This window comes from Indicator indicator, chromosome 11 (genome assembly GCF_027791375.1).
Source record: "Indicator indicator isolate 239-I01 chromosome 11, UM_Iind_1.1, whole genome shotgun sequence".
NCBI classification, from domain to species: Eukaryota; Metazoa; Chordata; class Aves; order Piciformes; family Indicatoridae; genus Indicator; species Indicator indicator.
This window is the reverse complement of record NC_072020.1, coordinates 25,677,078-25,693,389: the sequence shown is the minus strand read 5'-3', so window position 1 is coordinate 25,693,389 and position 16,312 is coordinate 25,677,078. Positions and strand designations below refer to the sequence as shown.

Below are 16,312 nucleotides of genomic sequence, written 5' to 3'. Positions count from 1 at the left end.
CCATGCTCCATTAAATCCAGAAGTGGTTTAAGCTTATCTGTAATTGCTGTATCACCTCTTTACCCATTGAAACAAGCCACATGGGAGTCTCTCTGGATCTAGGGGTTTGCTGAGGTAGCTTTGGGTCAAGTCCATTTTTTTTTTTAAAGGCACCTAGAAAGATGTTGGAAAAAAGTTCTGTCATTGGGAAGAGCCTATTTTGGACTGCTAGTTAGGGGTGTTCCAAACTAATGGGCACTTCAGTAATGGGTAAGATAAAGAAATAAATCTTTGCACAGGTGTCCTGTCCTGTGGAGGAATGAGGTGAAAATGTGATTTCTTTTCAGGGAAGTAGGCTTCTGAATATACTGTGTCTGTTGCAGAGCATACTGTTGTTTTCTGTCAGAAAATAAAACAGATTCACAATGCTGTTGATAGCAGTGGATGCTTCTCATAGGAAGAGGAGAGGTATCATATTCTGGATGTTGGTTCCTCTTTCAGTTATTTAAAAGGCCAAACTCAGGAATTCCAGGGACATGGAAATATCCCTGACTGATACCAAAGCTACTAGTTGCTTTGGCCGGAGATTGGATTCTTGTCAATTGTGAGTAACCCAGCAACTTAAGATCTTCCATAAGGAAACTGGCACACTGTGGCTGTTTTCTACACTACTGTAGATACCTCTGCTTTCTTCTGCCCCAATGGTAATTTTCAGAGGGTCATGTTCCTCCTTATGTAAAGTGTAACCTACACAAGCTAATGCCCTCTAAGCAAGGACTCCCAGCTGCTTCATGCTTATAAGCATATAAATATTTATACCACCCCAGGGTTCCTTTCATGCTGAAAATAAAGGTAGCACTTCTCTGGTGTTAAAATATATTACCCGGGAGATAAATGGCTTATTTCAGTATTAGCTAGATGGATGAGAGAAGTAGAAAATTGATGATAATATTGGTTGGAAGATCCACTGAGTTCAGAGGGCCTTACTGTTTCCTGGAAAGTCCTGCTGGGAAGTGACGTAGAAGTTGATAGTGCTGTGTTTAGCTATCAAGAGATGATTAGTTAAAAGCTGTAATAAATGTGAAATATATTGGCTGACACACACAGAGGTTCATGGACACTAGCTAAATTTGCTAGTGATGGGTAATGTGCACCAAGGATTGATTATAACATCAAAGCAGGATGCGAGTGGTGCTTTTGAGGGGACAAAGCAGGGAGAATCTATACAAGTGACTTGCTGAAGGCCACGTGTGAAGTCAGTGATTCACCCCTGTGACATCTCTGGTGCTTTACCTTTGCCTGTCCCAACTCTGTGAAATCACAAGTCCAAATATATTTTGACCCGGGCTATTGGGAGTCATTTCCCACCCTTAGAAACTGGAGGAAAGTCAAATAAACAGCATGAGGGGCTCAAAGCCAAGATGCCAGTGTAATGTCACCTGTGTGAACTGGATTCTGCTGCTGATCTGCAGCACAACCCTGCTGTAGCCTCTCAGCCCCATTGCATCTGCCTCACCGTAAAATGAGAGCAATGGTAACGCTGAGCCGCTGCACTCCTGTGTGATCAGTGCAGGTTGCTTAAGCGAGGGCTGTGTAAGGGTCTGAGGAAGTGCTGGGAGCCTTCCTTGTTAATTGGCAATACGAAGAGAGTGTCTCGAGTCGGTCTGCTCGGGTGCTGCCTTGCTCTTCAGTACACGCTCCTGTCACTTGGGGGCCCCTTGCACCCTCCTCCTCATCTGCCGCTGGATTTAGATGGAGCATGCTGAGAGCAGCCTAGTTTTCTTCCAGCGAGAATTAATTATTTCACGGACCATTCAAGACTCCGATAAATGAAGCGTGCCTTGATGTCATTTTAGAGTAATATCTGCAGTGAAATTGGGAAAATACATTGGACTAGTCTTTGTATTTTGCTTTGTTCAGGTTAATTTTTGTTGCTTGTGGTGTGATTAAAGGGTCTGACTGAACACAAAAACACATTATGCTTAGATGGGATTTCAATGAAATACTTAATTCTTCCCTTAAAGTGAAATTATTTTTAATGGAAGATGGCAAAGTAAAGGAATTAGAGCTCTAACCTTCACCTTTTTTTAGGCAGTAATTATTATAGATAGTGAAAAATCCAAATTGAACCTGATTGGCCTTGGTTTTGCATAATTTTTGGCTTTCCTGACATAATAGGCTGATTTTTGCTCTTAACAGACTGATTTTTGCTCTTCCTTGAAATGGACAAACCAGGCAAGGACAAGTTGAAAAGCCTTACGAAAATCTCATTAACTTTTTGTTAATCTGTTTACAATCACCCAAAAGTTTTTTTTTGAACATGTTTCTGCTTGGTGAGATGCTGAAAAGGGAACACCAAACACCATCTTCCAGAACAACCATTGTTAGTGTCCTTTCAGTGTGAGAGAGCTTTTGCCCTCCTGGTGCTCCCTGTTGACTTGCTGCCAACTGCTTACATACATAATGTATATATGGGTATGCTTAAAATCCCTTCCCATATACGTGGAAATTGATGGTGTGTACAAATACAGCACCAATGCATCACAGATATGTCCTATATATGCTGCAGTTTGGATTATCAGTGAGCACAAGGAAATGAGGATTTGGGCAGAGGAAACAAGGAGAATTGGAGATATTTGTTTGTCTGGATAAACCTTCCTGTTACCGAATAGCTTTAATGTTGCCCCCATTTCTTGTTCTTCCTCTCTTCCTCTTTTGCTGCTTCTTTCATTGCAGCTTTTCAAATACATAGGCAACAAAAACCTATGGCTGGGGAAATGGAAGATTACAATTATGCATCAGTATCGCTGTAACGCGGCTGCTCAGTAATGTCCCCTGGGAGTGTTACAATGAATATCTGACATTAATTGGCTCAGTACCTGTATATCTGACCTTGCAGAAATTTACTAGATCAATTCTACATGTTGTTTTACTGATAAAGAAAACTTCTTCAGGGCAGGGGTTGCAGTTTTGGACATGCCTGTACCACAGTGACAACCAGAAGCAGCAAATTCTTAAAACAGGAAATAAAATAATAGAAAGAGGGATCATAAAGTGATTTCCCCCCCTTGTTTGGCCAAGAGCTGTTCCTCAGCAATTTTTAAGCTGCTTGAAGCCTTTGTTAGTGCTGGATACTGTAGACTTGATGTACAGATCTGTTTTTTCTCCTTTGAGTAATATATGTGTTGCCTTCATAGTGTATTTGACATACTGAACGATATAACTAAACCAGGTCAGAATTAGAGGAACAGCAGCTATTGGGTGTGCATTCATTGAGACATCTGCCTCTTTTGTGTTGCTCACCCTCTCTGGTGACTGAAGCTGCCAGGACGATCTTGCAGGGGCCTGCGAGCTGCTCTTTGGCAGTGACTGTGTTTCAACGTGCCTTGCTCAGCAGCAAACCCTGATCGCTGGCTTCAGCTCTCTCTGGGTGCAGGCTGCCTGTGCAGAAAAGGGTGATGTCTCAGCTCCCTTCCGTTTCAGGAACCAAGGGGAAAACAGGGTTCAAACCGCAGCTTAGCTAAGATTCACACACAGGACTGTCACTGGGCTTAACTTCCTCTGCGGGTGTACGTTTCCCAAGTTAAAAAGTTATTCCAGAGGGAGATTTGTAAATGGAATATTTGAAGAGGTGCTCAGAAGCAGACACTGTGTGCCTATCCCCATGGTTTTATTGCCTTTGTTGAAGTACAGGAAAGAACCTTTACAGAAGGTGTATTTGCTGCTGTGTTGTGCGAGCGCATGCCGCTACCTGCCTGTCCTTACCTGTCCCCTGCGGTATTTGACCGGCAATTAAGCAAGCTATCACCTTGGGGACACAGGGACTGGCATTCCCCCCACCCCCTCCTGCGAATTAGAATGGCACCGGGGATGCCGAGTGCCGCTTACAAAGGGCAGCCCGTACCTTCTTTCTGCCCCTCAGCGCAAAGCCCCCTTCTCGATTCTGACCGCCAGCGGCGAGGCAGGGCCGGCGGCGGGCGCTGACCGCGCTCTCTCTCTCGCTCTCTCCCCCTCCCCTGTGCACGGAAGGCCAGCGATGGAGGCGGCGGCGAGCGGGCGCGGGAGGAGGCCGGCGCAGCACTGGTGCTGCGGAAGGTGTGGTCACGCAGCCCGGCCCCCGAGCGGCGCGGGAGGTAAGGCTTCCGCGGCTCCGGGAGCGCGGGGCTGGGCCGGCCGGGCCGGGCTCCGCGGCGGCGGGCGGGGTGGCGGCGGCCGCGGTCCCCGGCAGGGCGGGATGGCCCCCGGGGGGCGCACCTGAGGGGGGCGGCGCGGCGAGAGAGGGGCGCGATGGGCAGCGGCAGGGTGCGGGTGCCCGAGGCGCTGGCGGGCCGCGGCGGGGAGCGGCCGCTGCCCACCTTCGACGTGCCTTACTTCAAGTACATCGACGAGGAGGATGAGGAGGACGAGTGGAGCAGCCGCTCGCAGTCCTCCACCGAGGATGACTCCGGGGACTCTTTGCTTTCCGACAGATACGTGGTGGTGTCGGGAACGCCGGAGAAGATTTTGGAGCATCTCCTGAGCGACCTGCACCTGGAAGCCGGACAGGACAAAGAGACGGGTAAGGAGCGAGCCGTGCGGGGAATCGGTGGCGGCAGCCCTGGGCGGGAGTGGGGAAGAGGTCCTGGTCCAGGTCTTGGTGCCGGTCCTGCTCTTGGTGCCGGCAGAGCTGAGGTCGCTCCCGGGCACCCCCGGACGAAAGTCGGCTGCCAGGGTGATGCTCAGCCCGTAGCGATGTGGGGAGGAAGCCGTGAACGGGTGGCAGAGCGGGACGTCGGGCCCCGGGGCAGAGCTGCCGGTAGTTATCGGGGCCGCACGTACGGAGCAGCAACCGGACCCTTTTTGTGCTGGGCTGTCGCGCCTGCCCGGGCAGCGCAGGCTGCGGTGGGCATGGCACAGCACCTGTGTCTCTCCGGGCAGAAGCTGCCATTCCTCTTAGCCTGCAGCTGTTGTTATATTGATCAGAATACTTGCTGTGCACTTCAGCCTCTTGGTTAACTCCCGGTTGTGCCACCCCTCCTCGGTATTTTGGCACATCTTCTGTTCCCTAAGCACACTTATAAATTTCCTCATAACCCAGGGCACAGTGTATAGTCTGATATTGCACTTGTGTGTCTTCAATCAGAGATTGTAGCCTGTTCCAGCCTAGAGCAATTATTATATTGATCGAGCTACTTGACATGCAGTTTAATTTTCAGCTAGATCTCTTGCCTATATGCGCAGCTTGCTGTCATCTAGGGCTCTTGGGGTAGTTTGTCAGAAGTGCCTGCAACCTTCAATTCATAGATAGTTTTAATGAAAGCAGCCAGGCTGGGGAGACTTTCAGAGGTCCCGAATACTGAAGAGCTGAGGAAGGCAGCTGGCTGAAAATGGGGCTGTGCATTTGATCCTTCCCAGTAGGGTTAAAACTTATGCTGTCTGTATATATCTCTCTGCAAATGAGATTACTTAGAATAAACACACTTTAATCCTTTTAAGTGACTGAAAATATAAATAATGTCTGTAAGTCCCAGAGGAACGTCAGGATTGGGTTCTCAGAACAACTCATTAGTTTAAAGTGGGACAATAGGTATATTCCCAGTGTGGAGGTGTGGATGCCTTGAAGAAACACACAGAGTGTCTGCTGGTGATACTACAGTATTCCTAGTGCTGCTTTTGTCTGCCTAGACATTAATATTTAGTGCAGAGAAAGGCTGTGGCTGTTTTCCTTGTACAGATACCCTCAGACTAGTTCTGGCTGTAATTTACTTGAGCCAGCTCTTAGGCAATGCAGTGAGGATCTTTCCTTGGCCCTTTAAGGTCAAATGTTGGATCCAGAGTAAGTTTCCCCATTAATGTTTGTTATATGCAGATTGAGGGACATTAGCCGCCCCTTTTTATGGGCTGCTTAATCTTTTTTTCATGAGCTCACAATCTTAGTGGAAAACAATGAGCTTTTCACTAGTGTTATGCATTACATTTTAGTGTTTGTAAATGTAAAACACTCTGCATAAAGCATTAGATGTTATATATATCCTCACGTGTGCTACCTTTTCTTTGCTCTGCTCTCTCTTCCTCCCATCACTGGGAGCCTGTTCTTATTGTTACAGAGAGGGGCTAGTAAACTGCCCTCAAAACAAATGCTAAACCACTGCTTGCCTGGTTGTTAGCAGATGGTAATGTACTTAAAGGTTAATTGGCTTCCCCATACCTCTTCTGCATTATCCTGCCTCCTTTTAGGAAGAAACAATTATCTCTGCCCTGTAGCCAGGGTTAACTGGATCCCAGGGACAGAACAAAGTCTCTGTGCCTTCAGTTTTTTGCCATCACAAAGAAGTGTGCTAAACCTTGCCCAGTGGCCCTGCAGTTTCTCAGGGGTAGTTCATCATGTACTGTTTTCCCTTGACTTTATTAATCTGGTAATGCAGAACTTAATAAAAATAAAAGACTTTGAGAGTTACATTTTCCAGTGTTTCATGTGGCAGAGGCCCTTGTAATCATGTTTTGTCAGTCTGTTTTACAGACTCAGTGGCATTTGGCACGAGCAAATAGGGGATATAGACTGTACAAGTACATCCTTGTATGTGCACCTGAAGGCATTATTCTGCTGTTAGTTTGCTTGGATTTGCTGTTCTGTATATTATTTTGTAGTTCCAGTCTGGCCCATCTCAGAGACAGTGGTGTTACAGAATCCTGCAGACTTGTGTTTTAGCAAGCATAGCTTTGTGGAACATGAAAGGATGATATTGTTGCACCCAGCTGCTGCTCCTGCTGTCTGTTTGCCAGTTCTAGGATGACTTCCTGCTTTCCCTGCAGCCTCCAACCCAGTTTGCTTGTTTGTGTCAGTAAAGAACATGAGAAAGAGCTGTTCTTACGTATGCTGGTGCACAGGGGGCTGTTCCGTTTGACCCTTTGCACTGTTTCCCAAGGAGGGATGCTCTGAATGTTTTCATTCCCACCCTCTGTATAACAAATCATAACTGAAAACCTTGATGGTCATTAAAAAATGCCACTATTTCCCGTGACTTTCATGGTCGTGGAAGACTGCTTTTTATAAACACTGGTATGGCTGAGTGATGTGCCATGTCTTGCTCCCAACCATCCTCCATTTTCTAGCCCAAGTTGTCAGGTACCATTTGCATCTGGGACAGTCAAGACAGGCTTTGGGGCTGCTTTGGAATGAATTTAACTGGGATGCTGCCCAAGGCTCAAGGCTGCCTTCAGCTTCTGTTAAACCTGTATTAAGATAGTTTAAGAATTCTGTTGCAGGATCATAGAATCATAGAATGGTTTGGGTTGGAAGGGACCTCTAAAGGTCATCTAGTCCAACCCCCTCTGCAGTAAGTAGGGATGTACTCAACTAGATAGACTTGTCCAGAGGATCCTACTAAACAGATAGAGACCCGACCTGCAGACTCATCCCATTGTCTGTGACTTGACTAAACACTGTTACAACGATTGAGGAGGCTAAGGAGGGCACTGCAGTATGCACAGGTAGGCTAGTCAGTTGCTCAGCTGACTTCTGTAGGCAAGGATGTCTTGAAAGTTTGAGGTTTGCAAAGACTCTAATATATTTAATAACTATTTAATCATTGAGTTTTTTTGGTGATGACTGTGTCAGGGAGTATATGTGAGTTTTTGAGGCATCATCTTCAGTTTGGGCTCACCAGCCTTTGGTGTCAAAGGGAGACAGTTTTCATCTCACTGGCTTATTGTAACCCGTAATGTACCAAGAAGATTGTTCTTGTTTCCTACCATGAGATGGATGGAAATTTAAAATTTCTGTAATGAACAACTTCTCTGAGTCATCTCTAAGGCTGTTGGATTCAGTGGGGGATGTCTGCTGAGTGTGTACTTCAGAAGGTAGTTTGAAGTTTTAAGAACTGAACAGAGTAAGACATTTGAAATGTGTCAATATTCAGGCAGAAAATGCAAGGCATACCTCCTGGGAGAATCCTTATCAAGGATGGAGATTTGAACAAGCAATCTCTAAAAGGCTAAATCTCAGGATCTCTAATCCCATCCCATTGACTGTGTTGTTACTTTCAAAATTGCCCTTTACTACAAAAGCTTTTATTTCTTGGGCATTAGCAACATCATTTCTATCTCTGGACATTATACTGATCTAGACCTTGGTCTTTATTTGCCTCTCAGTGGTTACATTCAGCATTTGGCAGCCTCTGGAATGATACAGTGATCACCACATCCACTGCCGCTTCTCCAGGCTTGCCTGGATCTCTTAGAGCTTTACATTGAGGCAGCTACAGCAGGACATAATCTCCCTCATCACATCTGATGACATTATCTGTCTTTTACCTCCCTACTGTGGGATTCACTTTAGGAAATGAACAGGGTGAAGAAGAGGTTGATTTGTGAAGGTCTTTGAGAGCAAAAAGCAGTGGGAAATGGAGATACGGAGAAAGGATGTAAATGAAGAATGGTATGACTGGAGCAATGTGATGGTGTCAGTCTTAACTGATGTATGTTTTTAGTGGACTGGCTGAAAGGAAATGTGGCAAGGGAGAAGGCATGGTATTTTTGCTAGGCTATCACAGAAGTTAGGATGGCAAATGAGGAAAGGAATTGAGAAAGGTTAAGGTGACAGAAAAAGAGGATGCATACTTATGATGCAGCTAAGATAGATGTTTGAAAAGTTGTAAACATGGTCTAGATTTCTTAGGAATAGGGAAAAAAAAGGAGTAACTATCTTCATACCATGCTATGTCACCTTATCTTGGACTATGCATGATCCTTGGAATAGTGGGACTTATTCCCCTGTCACACAGAAGCAGTTTTAGCTTTAGGATCATAACTTGGCATCTAGGAAGGGCTTTCAGACCATGACTATTTTCCTAGAAGTACTGCATAGTTAATTGGTTATTTTTTTTAAAATCCATTCTGTTTCTATGTTTGCACCAATGACACTACTTTGATGTTAGATAATGGCATGCCTCTGTGGAGCTTTGTGTTGCCTTTTAAGAGAAGGGTACTGTTTGGCATGAACTGATTGTAGTCAGCTGCTAAATGATGTTGCAGAAAAGGGATACAGCTCTGCTTTTTCTAGGTGTTGTCTTTTGTTTAACAATCCAAGACAAAATATCAGATTGCTTTATGACATTTTTGTTTGTTTCTTATCTATAAAGGGAGCTCACTGCGCATAGTAATATGTGTGCTGAACTAGTCACTACAGATGAGTAAAAGTTGTTTAAAAACCTTACCCTGACTGCCACACAATCAACATCAACGTATCTGATGCACGTGGGCTGGTGTCAAGGAGAATAAATATTTGCTCAACACTTTGTGATCCTTTCCTCCAGTTTTTAGGATGGAAAGAATAATATAATGAAATGTTTGCTGTCATTATTTCATGGGGTTTTGTAGACTTCTGCCCAAAGTCTTCAGAAAACTTGAACTGAGCGGGCTAAATGTATGTGATTGTCACGCCCAGAGGAGAGGAGTAAGAGTTTAGCATAGAGCAACATCCATGTAAGAACAGCACAAAAGCTGAAATCATAATTTATCTTGGTGTTCAGTGTGAGAGAACCTGGGGAGATTCTTGCACATGACCATTGCTTCATGCAGCATGAGTCTAAACTGTCTCAAATTGGAGTGGCAGTAGAAGTAGGTTTAGAATAAATCAATAAAATGAATAGTAACAAATCACCAGGATCAGATGGTACTCCCCAAAGACTTCTAAAGGAACTCAGATATGAAATTGCTGAACTCCTAACAGTGGTGTGTAATTTATCATATAAATCAGCTTCAGTGGCAGGGGAAGGTGAAAAATGTGATGCCAATTAAAAGAAATGGTTCTATTTAGGGAACATCTAAGCAATAAGGCTGACATTTTCCCAATGCATTATTCCAGCATGAATTGGCACTGTAGTCAAAAGCAGCAGCTCAGCTTTCCCTGACCACTCATTCCTGCCACTGCCTTGATTCCTCTGTGCTTCTGTAGCCAGTCATGCAGTTCTCCAGCAGTCCTGAGTAGCAAGCTGGTCCTAGTTGATGCTAGTATAGGAAATGTTAAATTATGAGTTTTAAGACAAATTACTCTCCTTAGCCACTTATCTCTGTCAGTGGTACAAAGTTCACCCCAGACACAGGAAAAGGGTGGCAGGGAGTCTGAGATGCTCAGTGGAGGACATCAGGGGAGAAGGACTGCTGATACTTGCAGGAATTTAACTAGATGCAAAACTGCAGCATAAAGTTATGCGTTTGTACTGGTAAATTGGGTGACAGTACAGTAAAATCAGTAGGAAGAAATACACACAGATATGTTGTACTGAGGGAAGGTAGATGTTATTTTTTTCAGAGGTAAGTCAGATCTTGTGTATCCTGTAGAGCTGTTAAAGATTTGAAGGAAGAGGAGGGTATATATGATCTGGCCTGACTATACCTTATGTTTCCAGAATGCTTTTGGTAAAGTCCTTTGCCAAAAATCCCTAAAGAAATTTAATGCTCATTTTGATAAGAAAGATGTTTTTCAGTTCTGACTATGACTTCAATGTAGTAAATGAAAGGTGAGAGTAAATTATCAGGGGTCACCATTGAAGGCTGGGTGCTGCTGAGTTGGGGATGAAAATTGAAGTAACAGTATGTGCTGGTAGTATTAAATGTTTGAGTGTCTCATGATAAATGAAGCAATGATTTCACCTTTGGTGGCCATGCAAGATTATATTCTTCTACACCTTACTATAGCCAGCTCTGACTTGTGTGTTGTCCTGTCATCCTCATACTGACAAACTTAGCTTAGGTGTCTCTGCAAGGTGAGTTAGATCAGGAAGCTGATCCAACTCAAAAATAGCTTCATGAAAGTATTAAGAATGGGGCAGTATAGCACTGGGAAAGTAAATTGGGAGTGAAGACCCTCAAGCCAGCCCTGTGGCTGAAGAAAGATGAAAGGAATAAGAATCTTTGTGACTGCGTGATAAAATTGCAGATTAGATCCAAGTTTGAAAAGTGCAAAGTAATGCATTTTCTAACATGGAGAAAAGGAAATCCTTATTATACATTTTCAGCAGAGGTGATGAACTGGATAATATCATGCTGAAAATAAGTCTTTGGAGGAAGTATGGAAAGTTCTTCAAAATTTTTGATCAGCATTGATCAAAAAGGCAAACGGTATTTGCGATAATGAGGAAAGAAGACAAGCAGGAACCATAGTTATACCATTGTACTACTGTGTAATGTGGTGTGTATAATACAGATCCTTTTTCTCTCCCAGCTCAAGGTTGAGAATGAAAAAAAAAAAGGTTGGAAAGGACTTCAAGGATGATTAGCAGTATAGATTAAATACAGCTAAGAATAAATAGCCTAGGTGTGGTCATCATAGAAAAGCAATTTCTATAAAGGAGGTGTGTGGTGATCTATGAAACTGAATTGTGTGAGGAAGGTCAGTATGGAAAGAATATTAATTGGTTTTCATATTGGGGGAAGTGTTTTGTAACAAAGTTCAATTATTTGGCTTATAACTAATAAGGAATTTTTTTCTTTTTTTTTTTTTTTTTTGTAATGTGATGCACAGCTGAACTGTGAAAGTCATTGTTGTGAGGATTTTGTGGAAGCCAAAGGCTGGAAGTGTTTTAAAACAAATTAGGCAAAATCCTGGGAAAAACTCCCAATACAGCTTCCTGTTTCGAAAGGGTGCACTGCCAGTGGCTGGAAGCTGATAGGGTTTATCAGAGAAAGATAACTCTGTATCTTTTCCTTATTTTTTTTTCCTTCCCTGGGCATCCCCTGTTGGCCCCTGACAAAGACTTAGTTCTCTTTTATGGGGATCTTTGATGTGACTCAATGTACTGGGTGCAGCACATTGCAGCTTAGAAGCAATTAGTACTTTACTATAACCTTAGATTCCAGTTCCTTATGGTAGGATGACAATTGAGCGAGTTACCAGTTCAGGTGGCTACAAAGAGTAAAAAGTTTTCTGCTGAATAGCTTTGCAAATGGCATGGTGGGGCTTGGAGCTGGGACAGGCGAAGAAGGAAACCCTTGGGATAGCATGAGATTGGGACCAAGACTGCTGGTAGTGACACTAGTTTCTGCTCAGATTGGAAGATCTGACATCCTCCAGTTGTCCTCCTCTTCACTGCCATATGTAGCTGCTTCTCCTCTGCTCTGCTTGGTTTTACCTTTTGCCAAGGAGATCTAAGTATCTTAGTAGGAAACTACTTTTTTCCCCCCTCCTTTGGTCGGATTATTTTCTGTCACATTAGTGAGTCGAAGCAGCTTGCAGAAGGAGTGCCATGTCTGGGATTCACTACAGACAGCCTGTCACATACTGTGCTGCCTGAGCTAATAGGAAATGCCAGCGAGGAGAGGATGTCTAAGATGCTGTCTCCTGGCAAAAGCTCCAACAGTTATTTCTGGAAAATGAGGACTTGGAGCCTGAAAAAAGGTTTGGGGTCTTTTCTTCTGTTTTTGTTGGGTTTTGGTTTCTTTTTTTCCACTTGGGTACTAAAGTTTGTTTAGGACAAACATTAGGAAAGGCAGAATGTGGGAATACTGTTCCTGGACTGTCTCATTAACAACTGGGAAACTAGAAGCAGTATGGGGAACAATGAGCATCCTTCGTGCTCAGGACTCCACCTTCATCATCAAGACTCTGTCTGTAGAGACTCAATATTTTTTCAGTTCATCACCACAGATGATGAAGCATGGTGTAAGCACACCTAGCAGAGTAGACTCTTCCATGGAGGGAAAGGAACTAACATAACCATCAGACAACGCATGGTTTCAGTATGCCCAGGAGCACTTTTGGGCACCTTGAACACTAAAGAAATTTTTTTGTACCCCCTACAAGAATAGCTTTAGGCAGTGGTAGTTTTGTAATGTATTTGTGTTTGAGTCAAATTTGTAGAAGAAAAAGCTATCCCTTATATATGTTAGTCTGTTAGAGCATATTCTTAGTTCCTCAGCTTTTTCTGTGTAATTATGTGATTCATTACAGCTAGTTGTCACCTTTTGCAATGTGGGAAAGTGATAAGGAGCTGTCATGAAAGCCCAGTGTGAAACCATTTGTTTTGAAGATGCGTATTATAGACAATATGAAGGGGTTTTGATGATCTTAGTGGTTTAAACAGAAAGGAATTGGGAAGTGCAGGTCTAGCACTAGTTCTAGAGAGCTTTTTTAGGGCTGAAGATCACTAATTTTCTTTTGACAGTGGAAAAGGCTTTTAATATTTTTTTTTTTAAGTTATAAAAGGCAGAATGTGTTAATTTCCTGTACTGCAAAACAAATTGGATGGTATAAACATTTTGATGAGGTACCTGGAAGACAAGTTGTTTTAACACTGGGAATTTGGTAAAGTTCCTGGAAAGCTAATGTGACCCTAAATCCCTTATTTGTATCCCTTATTTAATCCCTTATTTTGTAAGATTACTTTTGTCCTAGTGACATTGGAAGTCTAGATGATATGAATTATCAAACCAGTGGGGTAAGTATTTCACATATACAAAAGGATCTAAGATCATATATATCCCTGAACTAACAGATCCATGAATTACCTACGATTATAATGAGAAGCATTTGTATATTTGAGAAATACTTCTGTAGAACTTTTTTCAGAGTGGTGCTTTTAAGTATTCCTGATTTTGCTGGTGTTATGTCAAGAATTGAATATGGAAAGGATAAAAACATACTTACAAGGTTTTATTTTATAGAAATGCTTGTATTTTAATTAGAAAAAGAGTAGCAGAGGTTGCCTCTGCCTTGGCCTGAGTGTGACTGGTCAGCATCAAGTCTAGCTTGTGTAGTATGCTATATCATTAGTAGTAACTAGTGTTCCCAGATCAGAGGAGTGGGGCTGAGGATCATAAAGACAAAAAGGAAAACTGAGCCACTGCACAGCAGTGGTGCCAAATAGTTCTCTCTCAACAAGAGAGATTGATTCCCTGTCTGGCCTGAATTCTACGCTAAAGGTTGGGTCTTTCGTGGCTGTGGGTCTGAAGATGGAGCAGACCACATCCCTTCCTTTGCAGCTAATGTCATACTGGTTCTAGTGAGCCATAAGAATGTTAGAGGCACAGGAAGTCACCACTGGCTTAACAAAAAGTCATAAGCAAATTCTGAAACATGTCTAAACTGTGGTAACTCTTGCTGACTTCCAGTCTACTGGAGGCACAATCTTCTGCAGCTGTGGGATCAAATCACCAGGTGTGAAATGTACGAAAGGAGAGGACAGCCCCTACTGTGAAGGTGACACAACTTTCTAGATCCTCTAAGCTCTCAGATACAGCTTCTTGCTATCTTCATGCTTCCCCAGAGTGTGGCTCATTGAAGCAAACTAATTATAAAACATGGACAGTTATCTCAAAGCTGCTGTTTCTAGTAGAGGAAAAGTGAGACCTGATTTATGAGAGAGTAGTGGAAGCGGAATAGCAACAGATGGTGTGTGGGTTGCCAGGTCAGTTAACTGTGAGAGTAGGAACTGGTAATGCAAAACTGAAATATCAGTGTTGGTGCTTTCTACGAGGTCTGTGCATGTCCTCCTTCAGCAGGAGCCACAGACCATGCAGTACCTCATGAACTGCAATCATGGGGAGAGTTGGGACTATTCAGTCTGGAGAAGAGAAGGCTCTGAGGAGACCTTATTGTGGTCTTCCAGTATCTTAAGGGGGCCTGGAAGAAAGCTGGGGAGGGACTTTTTAGGGTGTTAGGTAATAATAGGACTAGGGGGAATGGAAAAAAAAATAGAAATGGGTAGATTCAGATTGGATGTTAGGAAGAAATTCTTCTCCATGAGGGTGGTGAGACACTGGAACAGGTTGCACTGGAACAGCCTCATCCCTGGAGATTTTTAAGGCCAGACTGGATGTGGCTCTGAGCAACCTGATGTAGCGTGAGGTGTCTCTGCCCATGGCAGGGGAGTTGGAACTAGATGATCCTTGAGGTCCCTTCCAACCCTAACAGTTCTATTATTCTATGATTCGCCACAGATCTCCAATCTTTCCTGGGTATTTGCTCATTCTTACCACTTAGCATTTTTCTCTTTTCTTTTCATCTTAGTCTTTTTGCTTGTAAACCCTGATGTGCAGACTGTTGGAAAACTGGACACCGTCTTCAGTACTCTCGTTTTGTGTTCTTTCACAACACAGAAATTCACCACCTGCTGGCACAAGTAGAGGTGTTTGACAATTAGTGACTCCTGTGTTGCAATTAGCACTTAGCGTGATGGCTATTAAGTCCCAAGGTCATTCTCACAATACAGTAAAACAGTCCTTCCCAAGAGCAGACTCTCTGTGATGTTATAAAACTTGGAGATGGTGCTCTGGAATTCAGATTGTTTTGGAAGGAGGCTTTCACGGAATGGGGGAGGCTTTATGTAAGACTGCTGAAAACATAAAACTGCATCTTGACATACTTTCTGCATCTTTTGAGTTCAAGAATACAGTTCACACACTGTCTTCAGTGTTTGAATTCCAGTGTTTCCAGTGTCCAGAATGACAATGATACAATGATTTTCTTGTGAGATTAACATTTTCTGAGGAATATAAAGAGCGTGTTCATTCCTCGCCTACAGGGTGGAAGGATGGAGTCACTGAAGACCTGTGCTTTGAGGTTGTGTATTAAAGAATCTGAAAGAAATCTGTTCTTCAAAGCTGCTTTTTTCCTCTTGTGAACTAAATTTACTCTCACGCTGTTAATTCCTCCTTCCCTTGCAAACCTTCTTAACATGCCCTGAGTTCAACGTTTTCATGGTATTATGGAAGTATCAGCCTCAGTTTTTTTGTGAGCAAGAGCTGGTTTTGGCTATAGCCAAACTACAATTATTATTACTTTACTAAGCTCACTGTCATGCTTCCTGTTTCTACTGTTGAGTGATACTTTGCTGTGTAGAGTGGTGATGCAGTTGTTTTCTGTCCCACCTTACCATTTTCTGTACATTCCTGTGCTCATAGGAGGCTCAGTGTATTTAAGAACAAAAAGGCACAACCCAAGACCTATTTGTGAAGCGTCAGTTGGAAGGCATTTCTACCTGTTTCCCTATGTGTAGTGCCTGATGAGGCTTTCTGCCAGCTCTTAAGACCAAGTGCCAACCCTGAACTGTGTTACTGCTGTCACTGCTTGCTGCGTAGAATAAATGCAGTTGCTTGATAAAGCCAGTCTGTGGCATTAGCAAACTGTTGCCAACACACTCTGCTTTATCAAGAGCAGTGGAGCTTGGCTTTGCCTTGTCCTCATACTGGCTGCTGCCTTCTCTGCTATGTCCAAGAAAAAATAAAAGGAGGGGAAAGAGCATCTGTGGCAGCAGTGATGGAAGGCCAGGTCTACTGCATGCTGGGTGAAGCTGTCGGGGGATTTTGCTGTGGTTTATATTACCTTGCTAGGTTTTTATTTTAGTGGGCATGTCAG

At 43.5% G+C, this 16,312-nt stretch overlaps 1 protein-coding gene across 2 annotated transcripts in view; it reads left to right on the top strand.

Annotated features, from left to right (window-relative positions):
- The window catches only part of RAPGEF5 (Rap guanine nucleotide exchange factor 5), a 165,393-nt gene that overhangs the window by 94,518 nt on the left and 54,563 nt on the right, over positions 1–16,312 (top strand). Inside the window, exons 10-11 of one of the 2 annotated variants that reach the window (XM_054385178.1) lie at positions 4,009–4,112; positions 4,449–4,537. In XM_054385178.1, the coding sequence (XP_054241153.1) occupies positions 4,009–4,112; positions 4,449–4,537 (193 nt within the window). The remainder of the gene's footprint in view (positions 1–4,008; positions 4,113–4,448; positions 4,538–16,312) is intronic. The other variant, XM_054385179.1, reaches the window with a different exon arrangement.